The sequence below is a fragment of the Myotis nattereri genome (genome assembly GCF_964212035.1).
Source record: "Myotis nattereri genome assembly, chromosome: 4".
Lineage (NCBI taxonomy): Eukaryota > Metazoa > Chordata > Mammalia > Chiroptera > Vespertilionidae > Myotis > Myotis nattereri.
This window is the reverse complement of record NC_138079.1, coordinates 101,062,457-101,088,536: the sequence shown is the minus strand read 5'-3', so window position 1 is coordinate 101,088,536 and position 26,080 is coordinate 101,062,457. Positions and strand designations below refer to the sequence as shown.

Sequence of the window (26,080 nt, the reverse complement as noted above, 5' to 3'; positions counted from 1 at the left end):
CCTGTGCAGCAACATGGAATCAAAAACAAATTTATCAATCGATATTTTACGTGCAAACAACCCGAATCTTTTTTTATATAAATACTAGAGGCTCGGTGCACAAAAATGTGTGCACTCGGGGGGAAGGGTGTTCCCTCAGCCTGGCCTGTGCCCTCTCGCAGTCTGGGAACCCTCGGGAGATAACAACCTGCTGGCTGAGGCCTGCTCCCGGGTGGCAGAGGGCAGGCCCAATCCCTAGGTGCAGCCCCTGGTCGGGCTCAGAGCAGGGCTGATTGGGAAGTTGGGGCGCCGCCCCTGTCATGCACAGAGCAGGGCGGATCGGGAGGTTCTGATGCCACCCTCAGTCACGCTCAGGGTAGGGCTGATTTGGGGATTGGGGCACCGACCCCTGTCATACTCAAGGCAGGGTCGATGGGGAGGTTGCGGCGCCATCCCCTGTCACGCACAGAGCAGGGCCCATCAGGGGGTTGGGGAGCACCCCCTGTCACGCACAGAGCAGGGCCGATCAGGGGGTTGGGGAGCTCCCCCGTCACTCACAAAGTAGGGCCGATAGGGGAGTTGGGGCACCGCCCACTGTCACTCACAGAGCAGGGCCCATCAGGGGGGTTGGGGCTCTGTATGCTGTCACGCACAGAGCAGGGCTGATCAGGGGGTTGGGGCACTGCCCCCTGTCACTCACAGAGCAGGGCCCATCAGGGGGGTTGGGGCTCTGTATCCTGTCACGCACAGAGCAGGGCCGATCAGGGGATTGGGGCGCCGCCACTCTCACACTCAGGGCAGGGCCGATGGGGAGGTTATGGCTCTACCCCGTCACACACAGAGCAGGGCCCGTGGAGGGGGTGGGGGGAGGTTGGGGCGCCGCACCCTGTCACACACAGAGCAGGGCCGATCAGGGGGTTGGGGCGCCGCATCCTGTCACACACAGAGCCGCAGGGCGATCAGGGGGTTTGGGCGCTGCCACCTGTCACACTGATCCCGGTGCCGGGAGGCCTCACGGCTCCGCTGATCCCGGTGCTGGGAGGCATATTACCCTTTTACTATATAGGGTAGAGGCCTGGTGCACGGGTGGGTGCCGGCTGGTTTGCCCTGAAGGGTGTCCTAGATCAGGGTGGGGGTCCCCACTGGGGTGCCTGGCCAGCCTAGGTGAGGGGATGATGGCTGTTTGCAGCTGCTCACACCCCCTTCAGGGTGGGGGTCCCCACTGGGGTGCCTGGCTAGCCTGGGTGAGGGGCTGATGGCTGTTTGCAGGCTGGTCAAGCCCCGCCGCAGTGGGGACCCATCCTCCATGGAGGTTTGGCCTGCCTGGGTAAGGGGCTGATGGCTGTTTGCAGCCTGGCCACACCCCCTTTAGGATGGGGGGGCCCCACTGGGGTGCCTGGCCAGTCTGGATGAGGGGCTGAGGGCCGTATTCAGGCTGGCCAAGCCCCCCAGTGACGGAAGCTCCCAGCCTCTCTTTTTTCTTTTTTATTCTGGGATTTATTTACCTTCTATAATTGAAACTTTGTAGCCTTGAGAGGAGCTCAGAGCCAGCCAGGGCAGGCGGGAGGGAAGCTTCCTGCTCACTCCAGCTCCATGGCCACAGCCGGCTGAAAGCAGGTATCTGCGGTTTATTTACCTTCTATAATTGAAACTTCGTTGCTTTGAGTGGAGCTCAGAGCCGCCCATGGAGGGAAGCTTGGCTTCCTCCATCATTGGGGCAACCAAGCCTCCTACTTGCTCCAGCTCCGTGGCTGCCGGCTGCCATCTTGGCTGGGTTAATTTGCATATAGTCACTCTGACTGGCTGGTGGGCATGGCTTAAGGCATAGCAAAGGTACAGTCAATTTGCATGTTTGTCTTTTATTAGTGTAGATATATTTTTCTTTTCTTTTAAAAAAAAATCTTTATTGTTCAGATTATTACATTTGTTCCTCTTTTTTCCCTCCCATAACTCCCCTCCTCCCAGTTCCCACCCCACCCTCCGCCCTCACTCCCCACCCACTGTCCTCATCCATAGGTGCACGATTTTTGTCCAGTCTCTTCCCGCATCCCCCACACCCCTTTCCCCCACCCCTAAGAATAGGCAGTCCATTCCCTTTCTATGTCCCTGATTCTATTATAATCACCAGTTCATTCTGTTCATCAGATTATTTATTCACTTGATTCTTAGATTCACTTGTTGATAGATGCATATTTGTTGTTCATAATTTGTATCTTTACCTTTTTCTTCTTCTTCCTCTTCTTAAAGGATACCTTCGGGCATTTCATATAATACTGGTTTGGTGGTGATGAACTCCTTTAGCTTTTTCTTGTCTGTGAAGCTCTTTATCTGACCTTCAATTCTGAATGATAGCTTTGCTGGATAAAGTAATCTTGGTTGTAGGTTCTTGGCATTCATCACTTTCAATATTTCTTGCCACTCCCTTCTGGCCTGCAAAGTTTCTGTTGAGAAATCAGCTGACAGTCGTATGGGTATTCCCTTGTAGGTAACTGAGTTTCTTTCTCTTGCTGCTTTTAAGATTCTCTCTTTGTCTTTTGCTCTTGGCATTTTAATTATGATGTGTCTTGGTGTGGTCCTCTTTGGATTCCTTTTGTTTGGGGTTCTCTGTGCTTCCTGGACTTGTAAGTCTATTTCTTTCAGCAGGTAGGGGAAGTTTTCTGTCATTATTTCTTCAAATAGGTTTTCAATATCTTGCTCTCTCTCTTCTTCTGGCACCCCTATAATTCGGATGTTGGTACGCTTGAAGCTATCCCAGCGGCTCCTTACACTATCTTTGTATTTTCGGATTTTTTCATTTTGCTTTTCCGGTTGGGTGTTTTTTGCTTCTTCGCATTTCAAATCTTTAACTTGATCTTTGCGCTCCTCTGATCTGCTGTTGGGAGTCTGTATAATATTCTTTATTTCAGTCAGTGTATGCTTCATTTCTAGTTGGTCCTTTGTCACAACATCGAGGATCTCATTAGATTTCTTGAGGATCTCACTATATTTATCGGCGGTCTCACCAGTCTTTTCGAGGGCCTTACTAAATTTATCGGCGGCTTCTAGACAGTTCTTGAGAGACCTTAAAAGTGTGGTTTTGAGCTCTATATCCAGCATTTTGCCTTCCTCCATTTCTGTCCTGTGTCTTTGTCTCCGCATTTTTTATGCTTTCTTGGTGCACCTCCTAGTGGTCTTTGTGTGCCGTCTTGTTGTAGTTAAGCCTTGATTGTTGTAGGTAACACTGGGGGGTATTTGACCTCCAGGCCAACTGGCTGTGAGAATCAGCTGTGTCTGCAGTGGGAGAACTACTGTCTTCTAGGGAGGTGCTAATCTAGCCTTTGCCTGAGGCTAACCAGCAAATGCCTCTGTGCAGGGATTGGGCAGGGCGGGTCCCAGGGGATCAACAGGGCAGGCTGAGCGAGCAGTTATGGCTGCTCTCAGTCCCGTCCCCAGAGGCTCTGCCTCTCAGTGTCCCAGCGACCACTGCAAGTACCTCGGAGAGAAAGCTGCCCTCGAGTTCCGACCGATGCCAGACAGTCCTGCTTCTCCCATTTGAGTCTGGGTCCCCAGAGACTCGCCTGGAACTGGAGCCCAGAGCCTGAGACTCCCTCCCGATTGAAAACGACAACCGCGCCCTCAGCTGCCAGTCGGCTCCGCACGCACCTTCGCACCTTAGTATTTTACTTCCGTACTGCGCCTCCTCTGAGTGTCGGTATGCTTTTCTCTTTCCTTCTAGTTGTAGAATTTCCCCTCAGCCAGCTTTCCTGTGGTTCTGGGTAATGTCCGTTCCGTCTTTTAGTTGTATTTTTGAAGTGGTTGTGCGAGGCAGCATTCTCCGGTGTTTACATATGCCGCCATCTTGGTTTCTCCCTAGTGTAGATATATTTTTCAAATAGACTTTTGATTCAGCTCATCATGGAAAACATCCCAAACTTCAAATCCAAAATTTTTGGTTGGTGTGAAGAAAGCTAGACAAGTTCTGTTTCTTCTCTTGGTGAAATAATAAAATGCAAATGAATCATTGTTAAAAAAAAAAAAAAAAGATATAAACCTGTGTCTATATTCTTAGCATTGTACCCTGTGGGTGGTTCTAGGATCGAGATCTTGTGTGTTCTTCATACTTTACAGAGTCTGTCACAAGATAAAGGTATGAGCCAAGGTTTTTCCCACCTGTAAACACAAATGCACTTGATGCTAAGTTTACCTTTACAAGATGCCTGGCAAGTTCACTCAGCCCAAAGCACAATTCCGATGAGGTTGAAAGGTGTTCCTAAGCCTCTCCTTTTAGGGACACATGCCACCTTACTACACGTTAACATACACTAGTCAGTCACCTCACCTTTGTTGTTGGCAGCTGGCTGACACCATCAGCATGCTCTGCGAGTGCAGAATGCTCTGGGGCCTGAGTGGAGTCGTGCCTGCATTGGTTGGGGGGACCGCAGTGCGAGGAGAGAACAGGGAGCGTGCAGAGATGCAGGAAGATGAGGAAGGTGGCCCTCTGGCCAGGAGAAGAGGCAAGGAGAGGATGCTGGCAGCACCCATGGTCCACAAGCACCATTCCTCTCCACCTCGAATTCCCAGGACTCCAAGAGTCACCCCAGGAACCCCTCTAGCCACCCCGCCTGCTCCACCCAGCTCATCAGGCATATCTTGTTTTTGCCACAGTTACAACATGTCCCACAATTCCATATCCTCAGCCCTGGGGAGTTCAGCGGGAGCTCTGAGACATTAACTTGCCCAGTGCAGACAACTCAGGCTGTGGAGTGACTTCTCTAAGAACACCTGACCCTTCAAAGCCACGGTTTTCCGGGTATTTCATTAAAACAATACATGCACTCATTTTATTCATCAGAGTTCCTTAGAAGAGGTAAATCAACTATGCTATTAACCCAAATATTCAACAAACATGGCCACTGTGCCAGCCATGGTCCCACAACACAGCCTTAGGCAAACATGGTCCCTGCCCCTATGAGCTACATCTTAATGGGGTGACAAGCCCAACGTCATTTACAGAACTAGCTGGGTAAAGTTGTGAGGGTGGCTATGGCAGAGCTGGACAAGTGCTGGGGGAACAGAGCAGCTCCCTGGCTGCTGTGGTCCACAGCATGGGTTGGTGAGGGGCTTGGAGGGAGCGATGAAGGGCTGTAGTACTGTTCAGAGGAGGGTGACGGGGGCTCAGATGGTGCTGCAGTGGCCAGGAAAGGGATACTAAAGTTCAAAAAGTGAAATGTAGTAAGAGCTAATCACGCAAAACTTTAAAGCATTTTTTGAAGTTTTGCTTTCCTCTATGTTTCAGATTCAACACAGCAGCCTTCATGAGCCAGAAGGAAAAACCAGTCATTTTGAAATCAACATCCAAGGGAGGAAAGAAAGAACTTTGGAGTTTGGAAATGGCAACAACAGATGATCACACACACACACATACACATACACACACACACACACACACACACACACACCACTGCTTCTCCGTCACATGCTTTATGTGAAATGGCAGCCTCCGCCAGCACCTCACGGCAGCTTTGATGATTTAAGGAAATGCAGTGCTCTGGAGATCACACTGCTTATCCGCTTCATCAACAAAGGTTAACCGAACACCTACTGTGTGCCGCACATTTCTCCTGGGCACTGGAGAAACAACAAAGAGCAAAACTGAGCCCATGCCCTCAAGAAGCCCACATTTCAGTGGAGTAGAAAGACTCCCCCAAAAATAGAAACCAGATAAAAGTTACAGTGTGTCATATGGTGATAATCACTGTGAGAAAAATACAGCAGGAAAGGGAGGGGGGAGAATTTGGATGGGGTTGGTGTAAATGTTCGTAAACAGAGAAGCACTCACTGGGAAGGTGACATCTGAGGATGTGGGGAAAGCCCTAAGGACACCTGGGGAGAGCTTCCTCCACAGAGGACTAGCCAGTGCCAAGGTCCCAAGGCTGGAGCAGCTCTAGACTCACAGCAGGCCTATACCTCCAGACAAACCCCTGGGAGCCAGGCAGGGACCTCGCACCCCTGAAACACCCCTTCTGGGCACCTCTACCCACAGGAGTGGGAGCCTGAGAAACAGGGCTGCCCGTGAAGACCCAGGCACCTCCTGTCTGATGACAGCCTAACCAAGGCTGTACTGTCCAGCATCAGTCCAAGGCTGAGATGCTAGTCACCAGACAACCACCGTTGCCAAAGCACGCAGCAGTATCCCCTGCACTCCACACTATGGGCACGATGACACAGGAACAAGTCACGAGCAGCCTTCCTCCTTCGTGGGATTCCTTCCTGCCTCGGCCACATGAGCCAGCCAAGCACCTCAGCGCAAGACCAGTCTCAGGGACTCTCCCAGATGGAGATGTTTACAGGGTAGACTCAGTGCTTCGTGCTATCTCTTCCCACAGGCATAACTCACTAGCATGGGTATGTTTAATAAATAGTTTTACTTCTGCAATTAAAGAAACGGGTGGTTGCAATATTACCTTGTAAAGCATGTAAGCATCAATTGTGAAATGAAAAGAAAAAGAAAAAAGCCCTCTTCCAGTATGAAAACTCCAAATGTTTATTTATACTATAGGTGTTATTCTAAAAGGCTAGTTTTAAAAAGCATCTTGAGAAGGAATTGAGCTGCACAAACAGCATCTGACACCTCCAGGATCTGGAATACACTTGCTGACCAGTGGTCATGGGTGGCAGTGAGGGCTCCTTGAGGCATCCCCATCCAGCCTGCCAGCCCACAGGTCCTGTGGGTGAGTCATTCCCTCCCAGCACACCTCTATTGTACTTCTGGTTCCTCAATAGCTTCTGAAATTTCAATCTCGGGAGAGAAAAAAAAAATGTAACCCTCATCCAGGGATATGTTCAGAGGGAGAGAGGGAGAGAGAGGGAGAGAGAGGGAGAGAGATGGAGAGAGAGGGAGAGAGAGGGAGGGAGAGGGAGAGGGAGAGTGAGATGGAGAGGGAGGGAGGGAGAGAGAGAGAGAGAGACAGACAGACAGACAGACAGACAGACATATACACACTTGGATAGGTGCCTTCCCATATGCACGCCAAAGGGGGATCGAACCTGCAACCTTTTGGTGTACAAAACGACGCTTCACCAACTGAACCACCTGGCCAGAGCTCTCTGGAAAAACTTAAAGCAACAAAACCCTAAGTGTGCCATTCATTTATCCCTGTCCTCCCTAATAAAATGGAGCTGGTCACAGAGACATTCTCAACTACACGTCCCTCTGCCTGGTCCTGCAGGCACCGAGTTACCATGAGAGTTATGATCACTGGCCTTTCTTACACACAGCCATGCATGCATCCCACCCCAAATGCAAGCCCTTCTGGGCCATCCGTGGCTCTCCATGGCCACAGCCCTACATCAATGCCACGTCTTTCCCACCAGGAGTCTCCCACAGGCTGTGCCCCAGCCCCACTCTTCTCCCCTGCTCCCCACTAACAGCACCACATCCATCTCCCTACTTCCCCTCAGATCGGACCCCTGCTGTGCTTCTCTCTCTTACTATGTGCTCTCAGGACAAGCTTCTGTCACTTCACTGCCACTGAGAATTGGGGGAGGTGGGCCAATGGCACAGTGCTATCAAGAACAACGAAGGACGCCCGTTTTCAATGACCTTGTTAGGAAGCGTCAGCCATCGACATCGGCACCTTTGGAGTCTCTGGAAAAGTGGGCCTCACCATGTCCCACAACTCCACTCAAGGTAAACCTTCTACACCCTCCGAATGTGTCATGGTGAACCTGTAAGTAGGACTGCCACCTGCTGTGCTCACTCCACCTTTTCAGAGCAGGCACAGGGGGGTTTGGAGACCATGACAACCACCCCTTCGCAAGGGCATCTCTGACAGGAAGACAAAGACAAGTTTCAAACCACTGACTTCCAAATGAACTTGAAGTAGAGTCATATGTAAACTGGGCATTTTCTGTAGACTTCAATTTATTTCACACAATTTGTAAATAAGAACTTAAGAGTTTTAACTTCTTTGACTTTTTGAGTTCTGGGTTCAGCAGTCTCCTCTTAGAAGTAGAAACTCTCAAGGGAAAATTACTTTGAGATCAAATTACATTTTCATAGCCACCGAAAACATTTCAAGGCACAATTTAATTATGGAATACCTTGCTTAGCCACTAAGAGAGTTTAGGAAAATACCAGCATCAAAATATCCAGTATCCAATATTCAAATCTGGTAAAGGTAGCAAACATTTTGGCTGACAAATAGATTGAAATGCAAATGAATTTGGGGCAAGGAAACAAATGACCCAAGGATATTTTTGGATTTCTTTTCCCCCATGCAATCAAGTCTCACAGTAGACACCTCGCCCCCTTCATAGCTGCAGACAACAGCTTCCATCACCCTTAAAAGATTAACTGCCAGGCAGATGGAAGCTGATTTTACAATACAGAACCATGTTTTTTAAATGGCACACCTCCCCTAATTCTCAGTGGCGATGAAGTTACAGAAGCTTGTCCTCAGAGCACAAAGGGGGTAAGAGAGAGGAGAGAGGGCTGTGTTGCACTGGGCAGATGAGGAAGTGAGCCCCGAGTCAGCGCCAGGAGGCCAAGGACTTGAATTTGGGAGTAGAAGGTTGACTGGTTTCTCAGATCCCCCTGAATCTTTATCTGTCTCTGTATCTTTCTCTCTTTAGGAAGATAAAATGCAAATTCAGCAAGGACTTCATATGAAGACTGAGCTTGGGGATGTTGAAGCTAGACTCAGGGTCAGTGCAGTGAACAGTCTTTCATTCTGAGGAAGCCTTTAGATCTGCACAGGGACCAACGATTCAAAGCTAGAGGCCTATATACCTCAGAGAGTTCAGCAGCTACAACTGGATTCTTTAAGTGTGTCCTGGCTCTTAAGAGTTCTTTTAAGTTTCTACAGACCTGCTGAGGAAGAATCTAATTGTAGGATATCACACGAGTGGAGCTCCAAAAGCTTAATCACCAGTTACTAAACTGTGTAAACCTTCTGCATATGAACTAGTCATGGGTCTCGGACAGACGATCACAGTTACAGGTACAAGTAGAGAAGGGTTATTGCTGAACTGTTAGAACACGCACTCTGCCCAGCTGAGCACTGATCCTCACTAGCTGCCTCACCTTGAACAAGTTATGTCATCTCTCTGTGCCTCAGACCCTTTACCTCATAGTCAGGGATAAGGAGAACGGCAACTCCCAGGCTTGCTCTGAGGATTTAACAAGTGAACGTATGAAAAGTACTCAAGCTGACTGGAAGGGAGCGTGCTAGGAGCACTTTGAACATTAAATAGCACAGAAGACACAGACACAAACTTTCTCCAACCAGGGACCATCAAATCATAAAATAAGCCCCTCAGGCTCTTTCCAAGTGTTGTTTATTCATCTGTAACTAAAACCGAGTTAATTACTGTAATATACTGTATTACGAGGCCCAATTCTAACTGTGAGTCAGAGAAAACCATATAGGAAGGCTGAGCTCCCCTAACACACCAGCAGAGGAATCAACATCAAAATCAGGACCTTGTATGGTCAAGATACTGTCACAAAGCTTAGGGCTCCAGCCAGCAAGAGGAACGTGCCCAAATTCAGGAAAGTTAAGCTGCCTTTAAGTGCTGCCTGGGTGGAGTGTGCTCTGGAGGTGTGACCGCACCAGGACAGGTACCTTCCTCTAGGACCCTGTGGAAAAGGGGTGGGAGGCTGCCATCAAATCCAACCAGCTCATCCCTCAAGGGACTCTGCTCTCAGGTCGGCTGTGCTCACTGACAAAGAACTTTCTGCTAAGAACTTCCCTTCACCCCAAGAATTTCACAAAGCGAGGCCCAGCACAGAACACCAGTCAATGGTAGGGACAGTGACCATGGTTGCCTCTCCCATACCCAGACTCTTTTGAGCATTTTGCATATATATTATTACAGTTACTCTTCAAAACAACTCTTGGTGTGAAAACCACAGGCATTCTTTTCACAGGTGGGGACACTGAGGCACAGAGCAGGTCCTTGTCCATAGTCACATGCTCACCCATATTCAAACTCCTTGCTCTCAACCCCTTCCAGTTAGTAGAGAGTCTGGGTGATGCTGATACTGTGTCAGCAGGGACCGAGGAGGGGGGCCTTAACTGGCAGGGCCTTCCTGGGAAGCATTTAGGAATCACCACCAATATCATTCCTTGGGCTCTTGCCCTTTGGACCTGGCACACTCGTCTACACAGAATCCAGCTGAAACAGTCAAAAATTGAGAATAAGACTTAAATTAAGGAAACATTCGTTAAAAAATGACTCCTAACAACTGGAAATGGCTTATGTAAATGCCCACCAGTAGAACAATGGCTACTCTGGTTCACTTAGAGCAGTGGTTCTCAAACTTCCTAATGCCGCGACCCTTTTAATACAGTTCCTCAGGTTGTGGTGACCCCCAATTTCACTGTTACAAATTGAACATAATTAAAGCATAGTGATTACCACAAAAACAATATGTAATGATATAGGTGTTTTCCGATGGTCTTAGGCGACCCCTGTTGAAGGGTCGTTCGACCCCTAAAGGGGTCGTGACCTACAGGTTGAGAACCGCTGACTTAGAGAGGAGTACTAGGCAGTGTTCAAAAATGAGAAGTGAAAAAAAGAAGTGAAGTGAGCCCAGGCAGCGTGGCTCAGTGGTTGGATCTATGAACCAGGAGGTCACAGTTCATTTCCCGGTCAGGGTTGCAGGCTCAATCACCAGTGTGTGTGGGGCGTGCAGGAGGCAGCCAATAAATGATTCTCTGTCATCACTGATGTTTCTATCTCTCTCTGCCTCTCCCTTACTCTCTGAGATTAAGAAAAAAATATTATATATTTTTAAAAGTGAAAACAGCAGGAGACAAAACAGTCAGGTATACAACAGAGGTCCCAATCTGGTTAAAAGAAGACTGAAAGGAAACAATGATGACCTCTGGGTGAAGGTGCGAGAGACCACCCAGTTGATCCCCTGTAACTATTAACCTTGACAGCTACAAAGGACAAAGTGTGACATGGGCAGGATCAGCAGAAACAGCAGGGGAGCTCCCTGTAGACAAACATCCCTGAGGGACTATATCCTTGCCCACCTGCCTACTCACTGGGGACACCATATGGGGCCCACAGACCTTCTGAACTCACTTCCAAGTTCATCAGTTCCTATATTCAGGAAGGATTCCGATGTATAAGGAGTATTTGCTGGTGGGCAGATGAATAAACTAGTATTTTAGACACAGATCCCATGTGAGGTGCAGAAACCGTGAAGCATCAGTGGGGCCTGGCATGGAAATCCTGCTACTGCTTTTCAGGCCTGTCATCCCGGAGTTGCATCAGAAAAAACAGCAGCACTTCAAAGATAACTCAATCCATGCACTTAAGATTCCATACGTGTTAAAAGCTTTACTCAGTAAAATCTACTTGTTGGTCAGAAAACAACATTGGCAATCACTTGCCGCCCTTTATTTATTTTGAATTCTCATCCTAGGATATATTTTTATTGATTTGGAGAGAGAGGGAGACAGAGAGAGAGAAACTGATGTGAGAAACATTGATTGGGTGCCTCCCGCTCGGGCCCTGACCCAGGATGGAACCCACAACCTAGGTTTGTGCCTTGTCCAGGAATCGAAACCCTCGACCTTTTGATGTATAGGATAATCCTCCAAATAACTTAGCCACCTGGCCAGCGCAGTCACTTGCCTTCCATTTTGCTAAAATTAACAATGTAACATATTAAAATTTACAACTAAAAGAAAAGCTGAGTTTCTAATTTAAAGTCATGTTCATTAAGCACAGCTTGCATGGCTTAGAGGTTGAGCGTCTACTTATGAATCAGGAGGTCACAGCTTAATTCTCAGTCAGGGCACATGCCCAGGTTGCAGGCTCATTCCCAGTAGGTGGGTGAGGGGGTGGTGCAGGAGGCAGCCAAACAATGATTCTCTCTCATCACTGATTTTTCTATCTTTCTCTTCCTCTTTGAAATCAATAAAAATATATTAAAAAATAAATAAAAATAAAGTTATGTTAATATATATACCACTTCAATATAAACCTTTCCTTGGGAATTACATGCGTACAGCAAACTTTTCCCCCCATGATCTAGTTTGGGAATCTGAGGGACACATAACTTGACCAAAAATAGGTTATTTGGTTAAGTAAAGTGATGTGGTGAGGCCGGCAGGTGTTGAGCTGTTTCACTCTTTCCCATCCTTCAGCTTCCAACCCCAGCACCTGACAGGAAACGGGTCAAAGCTAAAATAGAACCTAAAGCATGTGGGCACTTCCAGTGAAATGAGAGCCTTTTTCTGGGGTTCCAGCCCTACTAATTCCTCCTCTATAGTATCCCCTCCCCTTCTGTGGTCCCCTCTGCTGGGCTGGGGACCCTCAGCACTTCTCACCCCTGATTTCTGCAGCTAAACCTAACCTTCCCCTTACTGGCGCTGATGCACTAGCTCTGCCCTGTCCTCCTGTGTCCTTCAACCTCAGTGTGGACTGAGCTGTACTCTGTCCTTGCTGACCCATGGCTTATGTACCCTGGAAGAAATAGCATCTCTCCAGGCAAGATACAAGACGGTTGAGAGCAGCACAGGGACCTGTGAGAACTTCCCACAGTCCTTAAAATGCCCTGGATTTCGTTCACCCTTCATCAGTGTTCCCCACACATAAACCTATACCCACAGTGATATGGATAAGTGTTCTAATAACACTAACAAGCTATCCTGCAAGGAAAATGCACAATTAATGTGGCTAGACTTTTGTTTTTTAAAAAATCAGAAGCTACTTTCTCTTTGAAATAGGTAAAAAACAAAAACCAGACTCCCAGAATGCCACTGGCCATAATAAATAAATATCATCTGGCAGGAACACCCCTCCAGCATTGTAAACTCTGTGGTTTGCAACACAGGAGAGCCCCAGCTTATTCCTAACCCAGAATGCCTATCCTGACACCTGAAAAGGCACCATAAACAGATGCTCTCCCTTCCTAGGCTCCTTATCTGCAAATTTTGAATAAAGAGTTTGTTTGAGGGAGAAATAATGGCCAATGAGATCCAGAGAGACTCTGTTGCAACTTGACCGGCCAGCTCCCACAGTGTAACTTCCCAACATCATCCGCATGTGGAGAAAGATCTACTGTGCCGAGCATGACATTCAGCCACACCTCCACCACTCATCAGTTTGGAGTTCACTTACCAGAAACAAGGAAAGGAGGAGGAGGAAAAGCAGGGCGGGCAGCCAGGCCAGTCTGTATCTCACCTTGTGTTAGCCAACCCCGAGCACCTGTCATAGGCTTACAGACTGGCCAGGTGAGCCTCCAACACCGAGGCCTATGTGCCCGCTGCCAGCCATCACCACCCTCTCCTTCACAGTGCTTTCCCGCTGTTTCAGTGCCCCCTCTTAAGATACCAATTCCTACCTTCATAACTGTCTTGCTTTTGCAAAACTGTGGCTGTGCAGAACCGAGATTGGAGGGGCAAATCTATAGATGGTTGGGTAAACAAACTAAATTCATGACTCCTGAACTGCCTATCTTCTCATCTTCTCAATTATGACTAGAACAAACTCCATACTCTGCTCTTGGTTCAATCTAAGGACCTCAAAGTAATGGCCCACAGCTTGATCTTTGGCTGGAGGCATAGACAACAAACAACACTGTAGCTTCACCTGAGAGAAAAGAGCTAGAGGAGAAATATATCAGAGTCAACCACCTACCTTCACAAAGACCTGCAACAAGCCCATCCTCCAACCTGCAGAAAGAATACCAAGAGACCCAGTACGTGAACCTCTGCTGCAGCTTGTACAAAAGCCAACAAGCTCACAAGCAGCAGACTCCAAATGTTCTGAAGGCATGCAGTCCGTCAGATTGGGGAACCAGTTCTATCAGTGAGTTCAGGTCCACTCTGCACCTAGAGACATTTCAGCTCCTGCAGAGTGTCCCAGGAGTGTCCATGTCTGCACAAAGTGGTCAGAGTGGGCAGGGGTCTGGACATCCATACTGGGTCTGACCTGGTACATGCTAAGTATGAAGCCCTCCAGGTCCCAAGTGTCTTCATCTGGAAACTGGAAGAATACAACAAGGTAATAAGCATGAAGGTTCTTCCAAAATAAAAATACCGTGATCATGCTATGACCACAAACAGCACATATCAGAGAGCAAGGCAGGGCCCTGGGACTAATTCCAGTCAACCAGCACTAACCTTATTTCATATCAACAGTGACAGACAGTGGGTGTCAGGCACCCCTGACAGGATGCACCAGGGGCACCCATCTCTGTAGGGTTCTTCCTGAGCCTATAACCCCAGCTTCATCACCAAAACACATGAGACACACCCAAACTAAGACACAGTCCACGAAATATCTGACCATTACTCTACCAAAGCATCATGTTCATGAAAAACAAGGAAGGCCTGAAACTGATGCAATCCCAAACAGGTCTGCAGTTTACTTAATAGTGGTGCCCATGTAAATGTCTTGGTTTTAACGGATGTGGCATGGTTGTGTAAAGTCAACACGAGGAAAAGTAGGGTGATGGATATTATGGAAAGGAATTCTGAGCTGTCTTTGCAACTCTCCTATATATCTGTAATTATTCCAAATCAAGCTTATTATAAAAATAAGTTTGTTTGGAGGCTATTTTGATAGCTTCAAGCAAATTTAAAGGATCTGAAAACATACTATGTCATTGAAAACCTGACTCAGAGTCACTGCTCAACAGTAATTTGAAAAACATAGGGCCACTGAAGGAAAATAGTACACTTGAAAAAAAGTGAAGATAACTAAACACAGAAAAAATTTAGTGTAATTTTTCTAACCCCACCACCTTCTTCAGCTTGCATTCGCCAAAGGCCTACATGTTCGAAGGAGAGCAGGTCTCCCAATTTGAGCTGTGGCCAAGTCGTTCCAGCATGCTACAAGGTGTACCAGTTAATAATGCGGATTTTTTCCAATAGATGGAGTTACACATATGTTGATATATATGCGATTTGATATGTAAGCTATTTTGTTGTATTGACAACAAGCTTCAAAACTTCATATGTCAAATTTTCTGAAGGTGTTAACACCATAGATATTTTTACGCTTAAAAATGTTGAATTTCGTGCCCCAAAAAAGAGCATTTGCGGGAAGTTTTAATTCATTTATTTTGAAGAAAAGTGCTGCTGAAAGCTATCGTATACTTCGGGAAGCTTATGGTGAACATGCTCCACCTCAAGATACTTGTGAACGCTGGTTTAAACACTTTAAAAGTGATGATTTCGATGTGATAGACAAAGAACGTCCAGGTCAACCGAAAAAGTTTGAAGACCAACAATTACAAGCATTATTAGATGAAGATGTGTGTCAAACTCAAAAACAACTTGCAGAAAGATTAACCGTTGCTCAGCAAACAATTTCCGATCGTTTAGAAGCAGTGGGAAAGATTTTAAAGGAAGGAAAATGGGTGCCACATCAACTGAACAAAAGACAAATGGAAAACCGAAAAGTCATCAGTAAAATGTTGCTTCAATGGGACGAAAGAAAGTCTTTTTGCATCGAATTGTGGCTGGCGATGAAAAGTGGACTTATTTTGAGAATCCCAAATGCACAAAATCATGGGTTGATCCAGGTCAACCATCAACATCAACTGCAAGGCCAAATCGCTTCGGAAAGAAGACAATGCTCTGCGTTTGGTGGGATCAGGAAGGTGTGGTGTATTGTGAGCTTCTAAAACCAGGTGAAACCGTTAATACTGATGGCTACCGACAACAAATGATCAGTTCGAACCACGCTTTGATTCGTGACATGACCAGAATGTGCCAGAAGACACGGCAAAGCAATTTTGCTTCATGATAATGCACCATCACACACTTCAAAACCAGTTAAAGACATGTTAAAAGATACTGCCTGGGAAATATTAACCCACCCACTGTATTCACCAGGTCTTGCTCCTTCAGATTACCACTTGTTCCGAGAGATGGCACACACACACTTTCTGAGCAGCACTTCAAAACGTACGAAGAAGTGGAAAATTGGGTCTCTGAATGGTTTGCTTCAAAACAAGAAAAGTTCTATTGGGACGGTATCCACAAATTACCTGAAAGATGGGGGAAATGTGTAGCTAGCGATGGACATTACTTTGAATAAAACACTTGATGTTTCTCTTGAAATTACCGTGTTTTCTTTGATTACAAAAATCCATATTATTAACCGGTACACCTGGTAAACTGCCTCCCTCCCTCCTTTCACTTCTGCTACACTTGGCCACTTCTTTGCTCACCTGCCTTCTGGGTGCCTCAGCCTTCTGGCCCTCATGCCAGGTGCACTCTGGGTCCAGGTTCTTATGACTCCACTCTGTAGCAGCCCCATAAAGGCCAACCACCCCTCACTCCACCATTTATAATGGCCCTGCTGTTGACTGCTTCCCTTCACCCCCAGGAGTAGAGCGGTGGTTGGCAGGGGTTCATAGAGGGGTAGAAACGCATGCAGGCTGTCCCCACACACTAAACTACAGATTCAGTCCTTTTCACTGAAGGATTCCTCAGGCCAAGAGCATGGAGCCCTGTTCTGTTGATGCCTCCTCTAAACCACCACCAGCCCATTCTCAGCCACTTCCACCCTAGAAACACAATGCTCAGTGATAGCAGCTTTAGGGATGGAAAGTTTTCTAAAATTAAAAAAATAAATAAGGAAAGAGAGGTAATTTAGATTATGAGTTTTTTGTGTGTTTTTTTGGAAGGAATGAGAATAAAATGCAATCAAAATAAATTTTGTATTTAGATGTACATATTTAATTTTAAAACTGTATATCTGATAAGAACCAGCTACATATTAGTACTTACAATCAGTAGAAGACAATAATTTTGACCAATGAAAAAACCCATGAAAGAAAATGCCAAAGAGCAGAAAGAAAAAAGGTAACAACGGGCAAAAAAAGGTAGTAAATGCTAAGCTTCTGAGATTGTGCACTGAGAAAACAGTGTATTCTCTCAGCCTCCTGTCTAGCCTAAATCACAGGCCACTGGGAGAGAAAATGGAAAATTGCTCACTCTCTCAAGGAAGGAAGTTGGTTAATAATGACAAAACCTCAGAAATTATCAGTTATCAAGCTTCTCAACCTGCTGAAGAAGTTAGCTTGCTAACTTACCTGCTTCCCCAGGGTCAGACTGCTGTGGTTTTCTAGAGCCTATGTTGGCTGAGCAGAGCCGGTATTTGGGCAGTTTTGCCAAACACTGGACTGTTTCCATTATTTTCCAAAAGAGAAGTGCATGCAGCACTGCTTGACAGCCAGTGTTGGCACACAATGGGTCTAAAGTTCCCATTCCACTCCTGCCCTCCTCCTAGGCTGGTGGCGCTCTGGCTCACAATGCTCCCTCCTGTATCCTTCCACAGGTGCATGGCAGGAAACCGGGAGAAAACGTGGGCTACCCAGAGAAAGAGTCCTGAGATCTCAGCTGCACAACCATTTCAGGAGAGTGGAGCCTTATAACACCTGGGGGCATAGTCGTGGTGCTGTATGTAGAGCACATACCCCTCCTGGGACCGGGCACTTAAAAATTAGAGCAAAGTTGAGGCCTGGGAAAAGCCCTCTCTGACCCTGCCCAAAAGGGCAAAGAGAGGTGTGCCAAAGACACTGAACATCATGGGGCCATTTCCCCCAAGGTCCTTCTGTCTCAAGGGAAAGCAGCTTCGTGTCTAGTCACAGGGACAGCTAGGGTGATCCTGATCCTGAGATCTTCAAGAAACAATCCTCCCGATGGGAAAACAATTGCCTCCTATGCAGGGTCCACATCACCAACACTGGCTCCTGTACAGGTTAAGTACTCAGGATCCAGCTATGTGAGGACAGTGGTCTAAGGCAGGCCTCACCTGGCATGGCAGAAGTGCCAACATGGAGAACTTCAGCCCAGAATACTGCATGCCTGACACTAACTATTGGTTAAACCAGATTTAACCCAACACTTGATCACCAAGACTTCCTGGGAAGGGCTGCAGTATAAAAAGGAACCAGCCCTAACTGGTTTGGCTCAGGGGATAGAGCATCGGCCTGCAGACTCAAGGGTCCCAGGTTCGATTCCAGTCAAGGGCATGTATCTTGGTTGCGAGCACATACCCAGTGGGGGAGGGGGGTGCAGGAGGCAGCTGATCGATGTTTCTCTCTCATCGATGTTTCTAACTCTCTATCCCTCTCCCTTCCTCTCTGTAAAAAACCAATAAAATATATTAAAAAAAAAAATAAAATAAAAAAAAATAAAAAGGAACCAATGGCTTTGAAATATAAGCTCTCAAGGGTCAGGTAATGTGCACACAGAAAAAAGACCTATCCCCCTTTTAAACTATATTGCTTTCCAATGGTTCTCAACCTTCCTAATGCTGCAACCCTTTAATACAGTTCCTCATGCTGTGGTGACCACCAACCATAAAATTATTTTCTTTCTTTTTTTCATATATATATATATATATATATATATATATATATATTATTGATTTTTTACAGAGAGGAAGGGAGAGGGAAAGTCAGAAACATCGATGAGAGAGAAACATTGACCATCTGCCTCCTGCACACCCCCCACTGGGGAAGTGCCCGCAACCAAGGTACATGCCCTTGACTGGAATCGAACCTGGGACCCTTCAGTCCGCAGGCCGACGCTCTATCCACTGAGCTAAACCGGTTAGGGCTACTTCATAACTGTAATTTTGCTACTGTTATGAATCGTAATGTAAAATATCTGATATGCAGGGTATATTTTCATTGTTCGCGACCCACGGGTTGAGAACCGCTGCATGAAGAAGTGAAAAAGATGTCCATGTTTTTAACCCTCTGACTTCTATCTACTTTCATATGCTTTCATACTGGGCATTAAACTGGCGACAAACAGTTTAAGATGAGGCTCTGCACCCCTCAAACGTACACAGTTCAGAATGCAGGGGAGTCAGAATGTACATGCAGGACGAGGGCACGGTTTTGTTAATAAGCAGCAAAAATAATGTGGGCAGGCATTTGAAAAATATACCACAGGAAGCCTGGGAATGAGAACCAGGAGGAGAAAGTGTGAAAAAGAGCAATAGAAGCCCAGTGGGCATGGCTCAGTGGTTGATCACTGACCTATCTGCCGGGAGGTCACCGTTTGATTCGGGTCAGGGTACATGCCTAGTTGCGGGATTGATCCCTAGTGTGGGGTGTGCAGGAGGCAGTCAATCAATAATTCTCTCTCATCATTAATGTTTCTATATCTCTCTCCCTCTCCTTTCCTTTCTGAAATCAACAAAAATATTTTTTCTTTCAAAAGAGTAAGAGAAGCCATCTAGAGACTCAGGGTTTAGAAACATAACGTAACAAGGTAAAGAACCTATTTTAAAGAAACAGAACACAATAGATAACAAAACCTGGTACAGACCAAGAGGGTGGAGGGTCATGAAAAAACTGATCGGTCCAAAAAGGCTTCACAGCCAGCTTGGGGTGGGGTCCACTAATCAGAACTACTTCAGGCAAATAGGAAGGGTCTAATGCAGCGGTTCTCAACTTGTAGGTCGCGACCCCTTTTGGCAGTCGAACGACCCTTTCACAGGGGTCGCCTAAGACCATCCTGCATATCAGATATTTACATTACGATTCATAACAGTAGCAACATTACAGTTATGAAGTAGCAACGAAAATAATTTTATGGTTGGGGCACAACATGAGGAATTGTATTTAAAGGGCCAGAAGGTTGAGAACCACTGGTCTAAAGAGAGCCTGGCAGCCGAGAACATCTTGGACACTGTCCTGGGCTGTGCAGGCTGAGAACAGAGGCCACACGGCAGGGGTGTCTGAGAAGGGACCCTCATCAAGGAGAATCAGTGACAAGCCAGGAGAGGGAGGGAGAAGTCACAGGAGCCATGGAACCTGGGGACCCACCAGCAAGTCCTAACCCTAACCCTAGTTCTTCCTTATTTAGGAAAGGGGAAACTAGGAAGAGAATGTGTCAATATTTTCAGCCCCACCAGGCCTGAGTGCATGTGGCCAACCCCCTCCAGATGTAACTACTTCCTTATGCAGAAGAGTTGCATTTAGATGCACATACACTAGTTGTATTTAGATAACACCTGGTCTCTGCTATCATTCAGACAGACTCTATTTACCAGACAGTGCCATGCTACAACCCAGCACATGCACTGCATTTCAGATGGGGTTCAAGAAGAGGATCTGTAAGGTACAACCTTCTTCTCCTAAGTGGGCAGATTTCCCAGGTCCACTGAAGGCACTGTCCGCCCAATCTCTCAGAAACAGGGACGGAGAACAGAAAAGTTAACTGCGAGCACCTTTTCCCACGGTGTCCACTACATTGCAGATCAAAGCATTTCATGAAATTTCAGTGAGGCTTCAAGCTTCCCTGCAAATCTTATCAGCCTTCCCTGTCAGCACCCAATACACAGCTGTCATTTTGAGATACAATTCCTGCTGCAGTTAAATTAATTCAAAAAGAAAAAAACAGGTTGGAGAATGATACGTTAACAATGAAATTCATTGTAAAAGTAAGCTTTTAGCTGGATGAATTCGTACTGTAATATAGCAGACACACACACACACACACACACACACAGCCCCCTGCATGCAGCCTCTCATCAGCCCTCTACAACGTGGGCAGCACTGCCTAGCAGCTCCACAAACATGAAAGGACAAGGACATCCAGAAAGAACTTCTTGGCATCCAGACACTGCTTCCAACCATGCCTGCAAATACTTCGATTCCCAGCAGGCAGAAAGCTGATTTAAAGCCCAGTGTCTGGTATAGAGAGCATGTGATCTTACCGGTGGATAGAGGAGGTCACTGGGCCACCAGGAACGATGTGCCTGCCTTCCTCAGGCCCCTCAGAAACACTCCAGGCCCCTCAGAAACACTCCAGGCCATGCGCCTGGTCATGGGCTGCTAATGTCAGACATGGCCATCTTTTCACACACAGTTTGCAATGCTGTCACTTCCCACTTCTGGAGGGCTGTGGGTGACCCAACTATTTAAACAGAAACCTGACTCAGTTGCTCTGATAAGGCATTTGGCGCCCTCAAACCTAATCATTTGGAATGAACTATCTCCCTAACACAGTCAAAACAACCTGAAAGCCCTACCGAGTTTGGCTCATTAGACAGAGAGCCAGCCTGCAGACCAAAGGGTCCCAGGTTCAATTCTGGTAAAGGACACGTACCAGGGTTGCAGTCTCCTATCTGGCCCAGGCCCTGGTCGGGGCACGTGCGGAAGGCAACCAATCGATGTGTTTTTCTCACATCGATGGGCTTTCCCTCTCTCTTCCATTCTCTCTAAAAATCAATGGGAAAATATCTTTGGAAGATGATTTTAAAATAGTAAAAAAATAAAGAGAAAAAAAAACAGACCTTGTGCAACCATATAAATGCAAAGAGCATCAAGCACTTAAACAGACTCCAAGAACCATCATGAACCCAGCAGGCCTTTCTTCTCTCAGACACTAGCATCAGAACACATTCCCCACGATCCTTGAGAAAACACTCTGCCTGTTGTGTTGACTCGGCTAGTGGATACACGATCAGTTCTCATTATTCAAATAATGTTTTTCTGGGGGCCTCGTGTCACACTGAACAAGAGCGCTATCTGGTTACAGAAGAAGGCACTACTGACAAGTCCTAAATGATACTTGTCTCAAACTTACAGTTTCCACACCAGCACTTCCTCCCTGGTGATCTGCCCTTTGAACCTGCCTTCAAAACAACTGTGCTCCACACCCCTACAGCCAGCTGTCATCACAAGGGCAGGCATACAGAGCTGGCACATGTGAGTTTAGCCCAGGGGTCCTCAAACTACGGCCGGCAGGCCACATGCAAATACAAATATTGTATTTGTTCCCGTTTTGTTTTTTTACTTCAAAATAAGGTATGTGCAGTATGCACAGGAATTTGTTCATAGTTTTTTTTTTAAACTATAGTCCGGCCCTCCAACGGTCTGAGGAACAGTGAACTGGCCCCTGTTTAAAAAGTTTGAGGACCCCTGGTCTAGCCTTTGCACCTGCTGAGCGTCCGCAGCATCAGCTCCTTGCTCTAGTCAAAGTCAATTTCCACACAAGATACCCCTTTAGGATGGGGCATAGTAAAGTGCCAGTAAAGGCTCTCCACACATCATCATCTCAGGAGGAATGCACATTCCTGCCCCCACCATTTTTGCAGTGCTTCCTAGGTCATCATGCACTTGCCCTACGTGCACCCAAACCTCCCATCAGGAGTCTCGGGAGATAAGGGCACAGAATCAAGGGACACACACCCAGGAGATACCTTTTCCTCCTGCCCAAGCTGTGCCAGAGGCAGCCTAGAGGCCCAGACCTGCTTTAACTAGCTGCCCAAGCCTCCTTCCAGGCCCCACATCTCTACACGCATGTGCTGTGACACCTCTTATGAAACGCATGTCCAAAGAGTAGAACAAACCTACAGGTCCACCTCGCCAGCGCTGGACTCAGCTCAGTGACTGCTGAAGGGATGCCATGGAAGAGAAATACATCACACTACAGGAGGAGCTCCCTGCCAGAAGGGAGAGTGGAAGTCAGAACCCACTTCTTGCCATGTTCTGTTTTCCCCACCACCGGCCCACACAGATACAGCCACCGTTGCAAACACACCGCCACCCTACAGATGCAGGGAGCCGCTCTGGCTGATCACCAATTTTTCATTTAACAAAATCGTTGCACGGTTCTTTTTTCTAAAGGGAGGATGTCAGCCTCGCCCATTCAGAATATCAGCCCTCAAATGAGGATGAACCAGAGCCTCTTTCCAAACAGCTGCTTTCTCACAGTGTGAGGCTGCAACAGGCTCCGGGGGTCACAGAGTTCAGCTACCTGCCCCAAGAAGTCAGTGTGCTGTCCTTCCATGGAACAATGTCCCTCCAGCCTCCAGCACAGTTAAGACGTTCAGGCACAACCCCCGGGGAAAGACCTCCTGGACAGTGGCACGGAGGACTTCCTTAGACTGAGTGCTGCACTGAGCTGCCCAGCAGACCCTCACGTGAAGGGAGGGTAGCACCTGGTCTCTGCTATCATTCAGACAGACGCTCTTTACCAGACAGGTACTAACATTTTCTGCACCCATTCCCACTCCTGTCAAATGGGAATGACACCTACCTGGAAACTGTTGACAGAAGCCAAGCAACACTGTGTGAACTATCTAGCCAAGTGCCTGCCTTAAAGGGATTGCTCCATCAGTGGTACTACAGCACAGGGCCCACCTGACTATCAAGCTGGGCTAGCCAGTGGTCGGCCACCTGCGGCTCGCGAGCCACATGAAGCTCTTTGGCCCCTTGAGTGTGGCTCTTCCACAAAATACCGACTTCTGCCCATGGGCCACAAAGTTTCAATTGCACTGTACATGAGGGCCCGCGTGTGGTATTTTGTGGAAGAGCCACACTCAAGGGGCCAAAGAGCCACATATGGCTCACGAGCCGCAGTTTGCCCACCACTGGGCTAGGCCATTTTCAGACTTCACAACTCCTACTGCTCCCCCTGTTGGCTGCACACACTTCAAGAAAAAGGAAAATTAATCATTGGACAGGGGATTCTCATACTAGTACAGTGCCACCTTAAAATTACAAACTTGACAGCACACTCATTTGAAACATGGAAATCAACTGGTCCTCCTGTAAAAAAGAAAGAAAGAAAGAAAATCCTATTTTGGGGGCTTCTCTGCCATTACTGATGGGAAACGTGGCACAGTCTCACATACATGTGAAGGAACCTAGCTCCAGACACAAAATCCTTGTCCCTCACTTTCTGATGGGAGGTCTAGTCTCTATTCTGTCATTCATTCCTTCTCATTGGATTCCAGCGTTTTGCACTAAAAAGCTGCCTCATGCCAAGAAAACGCCAGGTGTCAAATACCATCACTGGAACTACCCAGACTACGAGAAAATGCACTTTTTCTCCTCCAATGGACACCATCGACGTACACACCTCGCACTGCAACAGCACCCCGGGGTGAGAGTTTATTTTACAAACATCCAAGATTACCGTCAGCCTCAGCCTCGACTGAGCTTCACCAAACCTCCTAAGCTGTGTTTCTGTGTGTTCACCAGGCACCACATGTGGCAACAACCAAAGACACCCCTTTGCCCTTCACCATTTTCCTCAACAGAACAGGTTCTCCTGCTCTGAGACCTCAGGTTGTCGCCCATCTCTACAAAGCTCAGTGTTCTTAACCCCGAGTCCATGGGTGAGCTGCAGAAGGTTCAAGAGCTTCCGGAAGTAATTACAAAATTCAACGGAGCCGTGCGTTTTTCTCAGGAGGACGCAGGCTTTCCATCAGATTCTCAAAGGGACCCACGACCTGCCCCCCAAACCATAAGGGTCAAGTACATTTCACGGATCTTCCTTCATGCAGCGGTTCTCAACCTGTGGGTCGCGACCATCGGAAAACACATATAGCATATCATATATTTACATTACGATTCATAACAGTAGCAAAATTACAGTTATGAAGTAGCAACGAAAATAATTTTATGGTTGGGGGGGGGTCACCACAACATGAGGAACTGTATTAAAGGGTCGCGGCATTAGGAAGGCTGAGAACCAATTCTAAGGGATTTGCCCTTTCAACCAAACTTTGAAAGCTGTTTAGACCTTCTTCCATCACTCACTTCACATTCGCACACAAGGTATAAAACCTTCAACCATCTTCCCGAGAGTCCAGAATGTAGCAGAGAAATAAACATAAAAACACTAGGGATACTTTTAGCAACAGACAGAAAAAATATAGAAACACTAGCGATGCTTTTAGTAAAACATTTAACCTAACAAACGCTTTTCTTTTTCTTTCCCCCTAAAACCTCTCCTTCCCTGTCGTGCTCCCCTTTCCCTAGAGTCAGTAGGGTCCAGGCGAGCTTCCCAGGGGCTTTCCCCGACTCCGGTGCCTGTGCCGGAGCGCGGACTCAAGGCAGGAAAAGCACCCTCCGGGCCGGGAAAGGAGTCTCAGCCTCCATGCTCACCGGGAATCTGGGGGGCCCGGAGCATCGCCAGGTGCTCTGAGTAAGAGCTCGCACCTCCTGCGTCTGCTGCGGGCAGAGGCACCGGGACCTCTTTGCAGTGAAGGAAGGCCCAGGGCGGCTCCTCCGCCGAGAGAAGGAAAAGTAACCCCGAAGGCTCGGCTCCAGGCCGCGCCGAAAACAAACTTTCCAAACACTTCCACCCCGACCGGCTGGTGACACCTCCCCGGTTTCCCCCGTCCTCTGCGCTCCTGTCAGCACCGAGGCCCACCTCACGGATACCGGGCTCCCCTCGGTGGCTGAGTGGGGTGCCCGCAGCGCCCACGGCCCTCCGCCCTGGTGCCCGGCTCCAGGTGAGACGCCGCCCGGCCCTCGGAATCCTGGGCCGCCAAGCTTCGTCGGGCCCAGGCGGCCGCCGCGCTCGGGGAGGTGACAGGCCGCGGTGCCCTGGCTGCCGCGAGCGCACTCACCAGCTGGCTGGTGGTCCTGGCCATGGACCCCGCGGCGGCTCGGGCACCTCTCCGCAGCCCTGCGCGACTCTGCGCTTCTTCAGCGCCCTCCTCTCCGCAGCCGAGCTCCAGCAATGGCCGCCCTCATCCTGCGCCCGCCCCGCCGCTCGCCGCCCCGCCCCCGCGCGACGCTGGGCGGGACTTCCTCCAAACCGCGGCCGCCGCCCGCACTCATTGGCCGTGCTCGCTGTCGTCACGCGGCGGCCCTGGTCAGCTGCGTCGGCGCCCTCGAGCCGCATTTCCGGGTTGCGGCCCGGCGGGCTGGTGCCGCGCGACCCTGTCTTGGGAGATGGAGGCGCGACCGGGTGGGAGCCAATCCCGGGGCCGCCGGGCGGGGAAGGGGGCGAGCTGTCATCTCGGGCTCCCCGGCTGGGAAAATGCGGCTCGCAGGGCAGGGCCCGCCAAGGTCACACCCGAGCAAGAGGCGAGGCTGCTCCCACCGCCGCTCTGCGTAAACGCGGAGAGAGGAAACTTGAGTAGTGACAAAACTGAGAATTGCTCACGGGGGACATTTGGGCTATAAGTCATGTTTATACGGCAAAGAGCAATCCCATCTCATCTCCGCGATTGGTGCCAGGGACACTTTCAGAACTTCTTAGCATATATATATATATATATTTAGTTGAAGATGATGTTGAATTTTTTTTGAAGTTGTTTCTGTTGATAATGACGCTGTTGTTTTTGGTTTTTTTAAATTGTGGTAAAATAGCCGAAACCG

At 48.0% G+C, this 26,080-nt stretch overlaps 1 protein-coding gene across 3 annotated transcripts in view; it reads right to left on the bottom strand.

Moving 5' to 3' along the window:
• PDPK1 (3-phosphoinositide dependent protein kinase 1) overlaps positions 1-25,489 on the bottom strand; it is a 90,105-nt gene extending 64,616 nt beyond the window's left edge. Inside the window, exon 1 of one of the 3 annotated variants that reach the window (XM_081089259.1) lies at positions 25,324-25,489. In XM_081089259.1, coding sequence (XP_080945385.1) covers positions 25,324-25,347 — 24 coding nt within the window. In that variant the 5' untranslated portion in view covers positions 25,348-25,489. The remainder of the gene's footprint in view (positions 1-25,323) is intronic. The other 2 variants (XM_081089261.1, XM_081089260.1) reach the window with 2 other exon arrangements.
• Between the last annotated feature and the right edge of the window lie 591 nt (positions 25,490-26,080).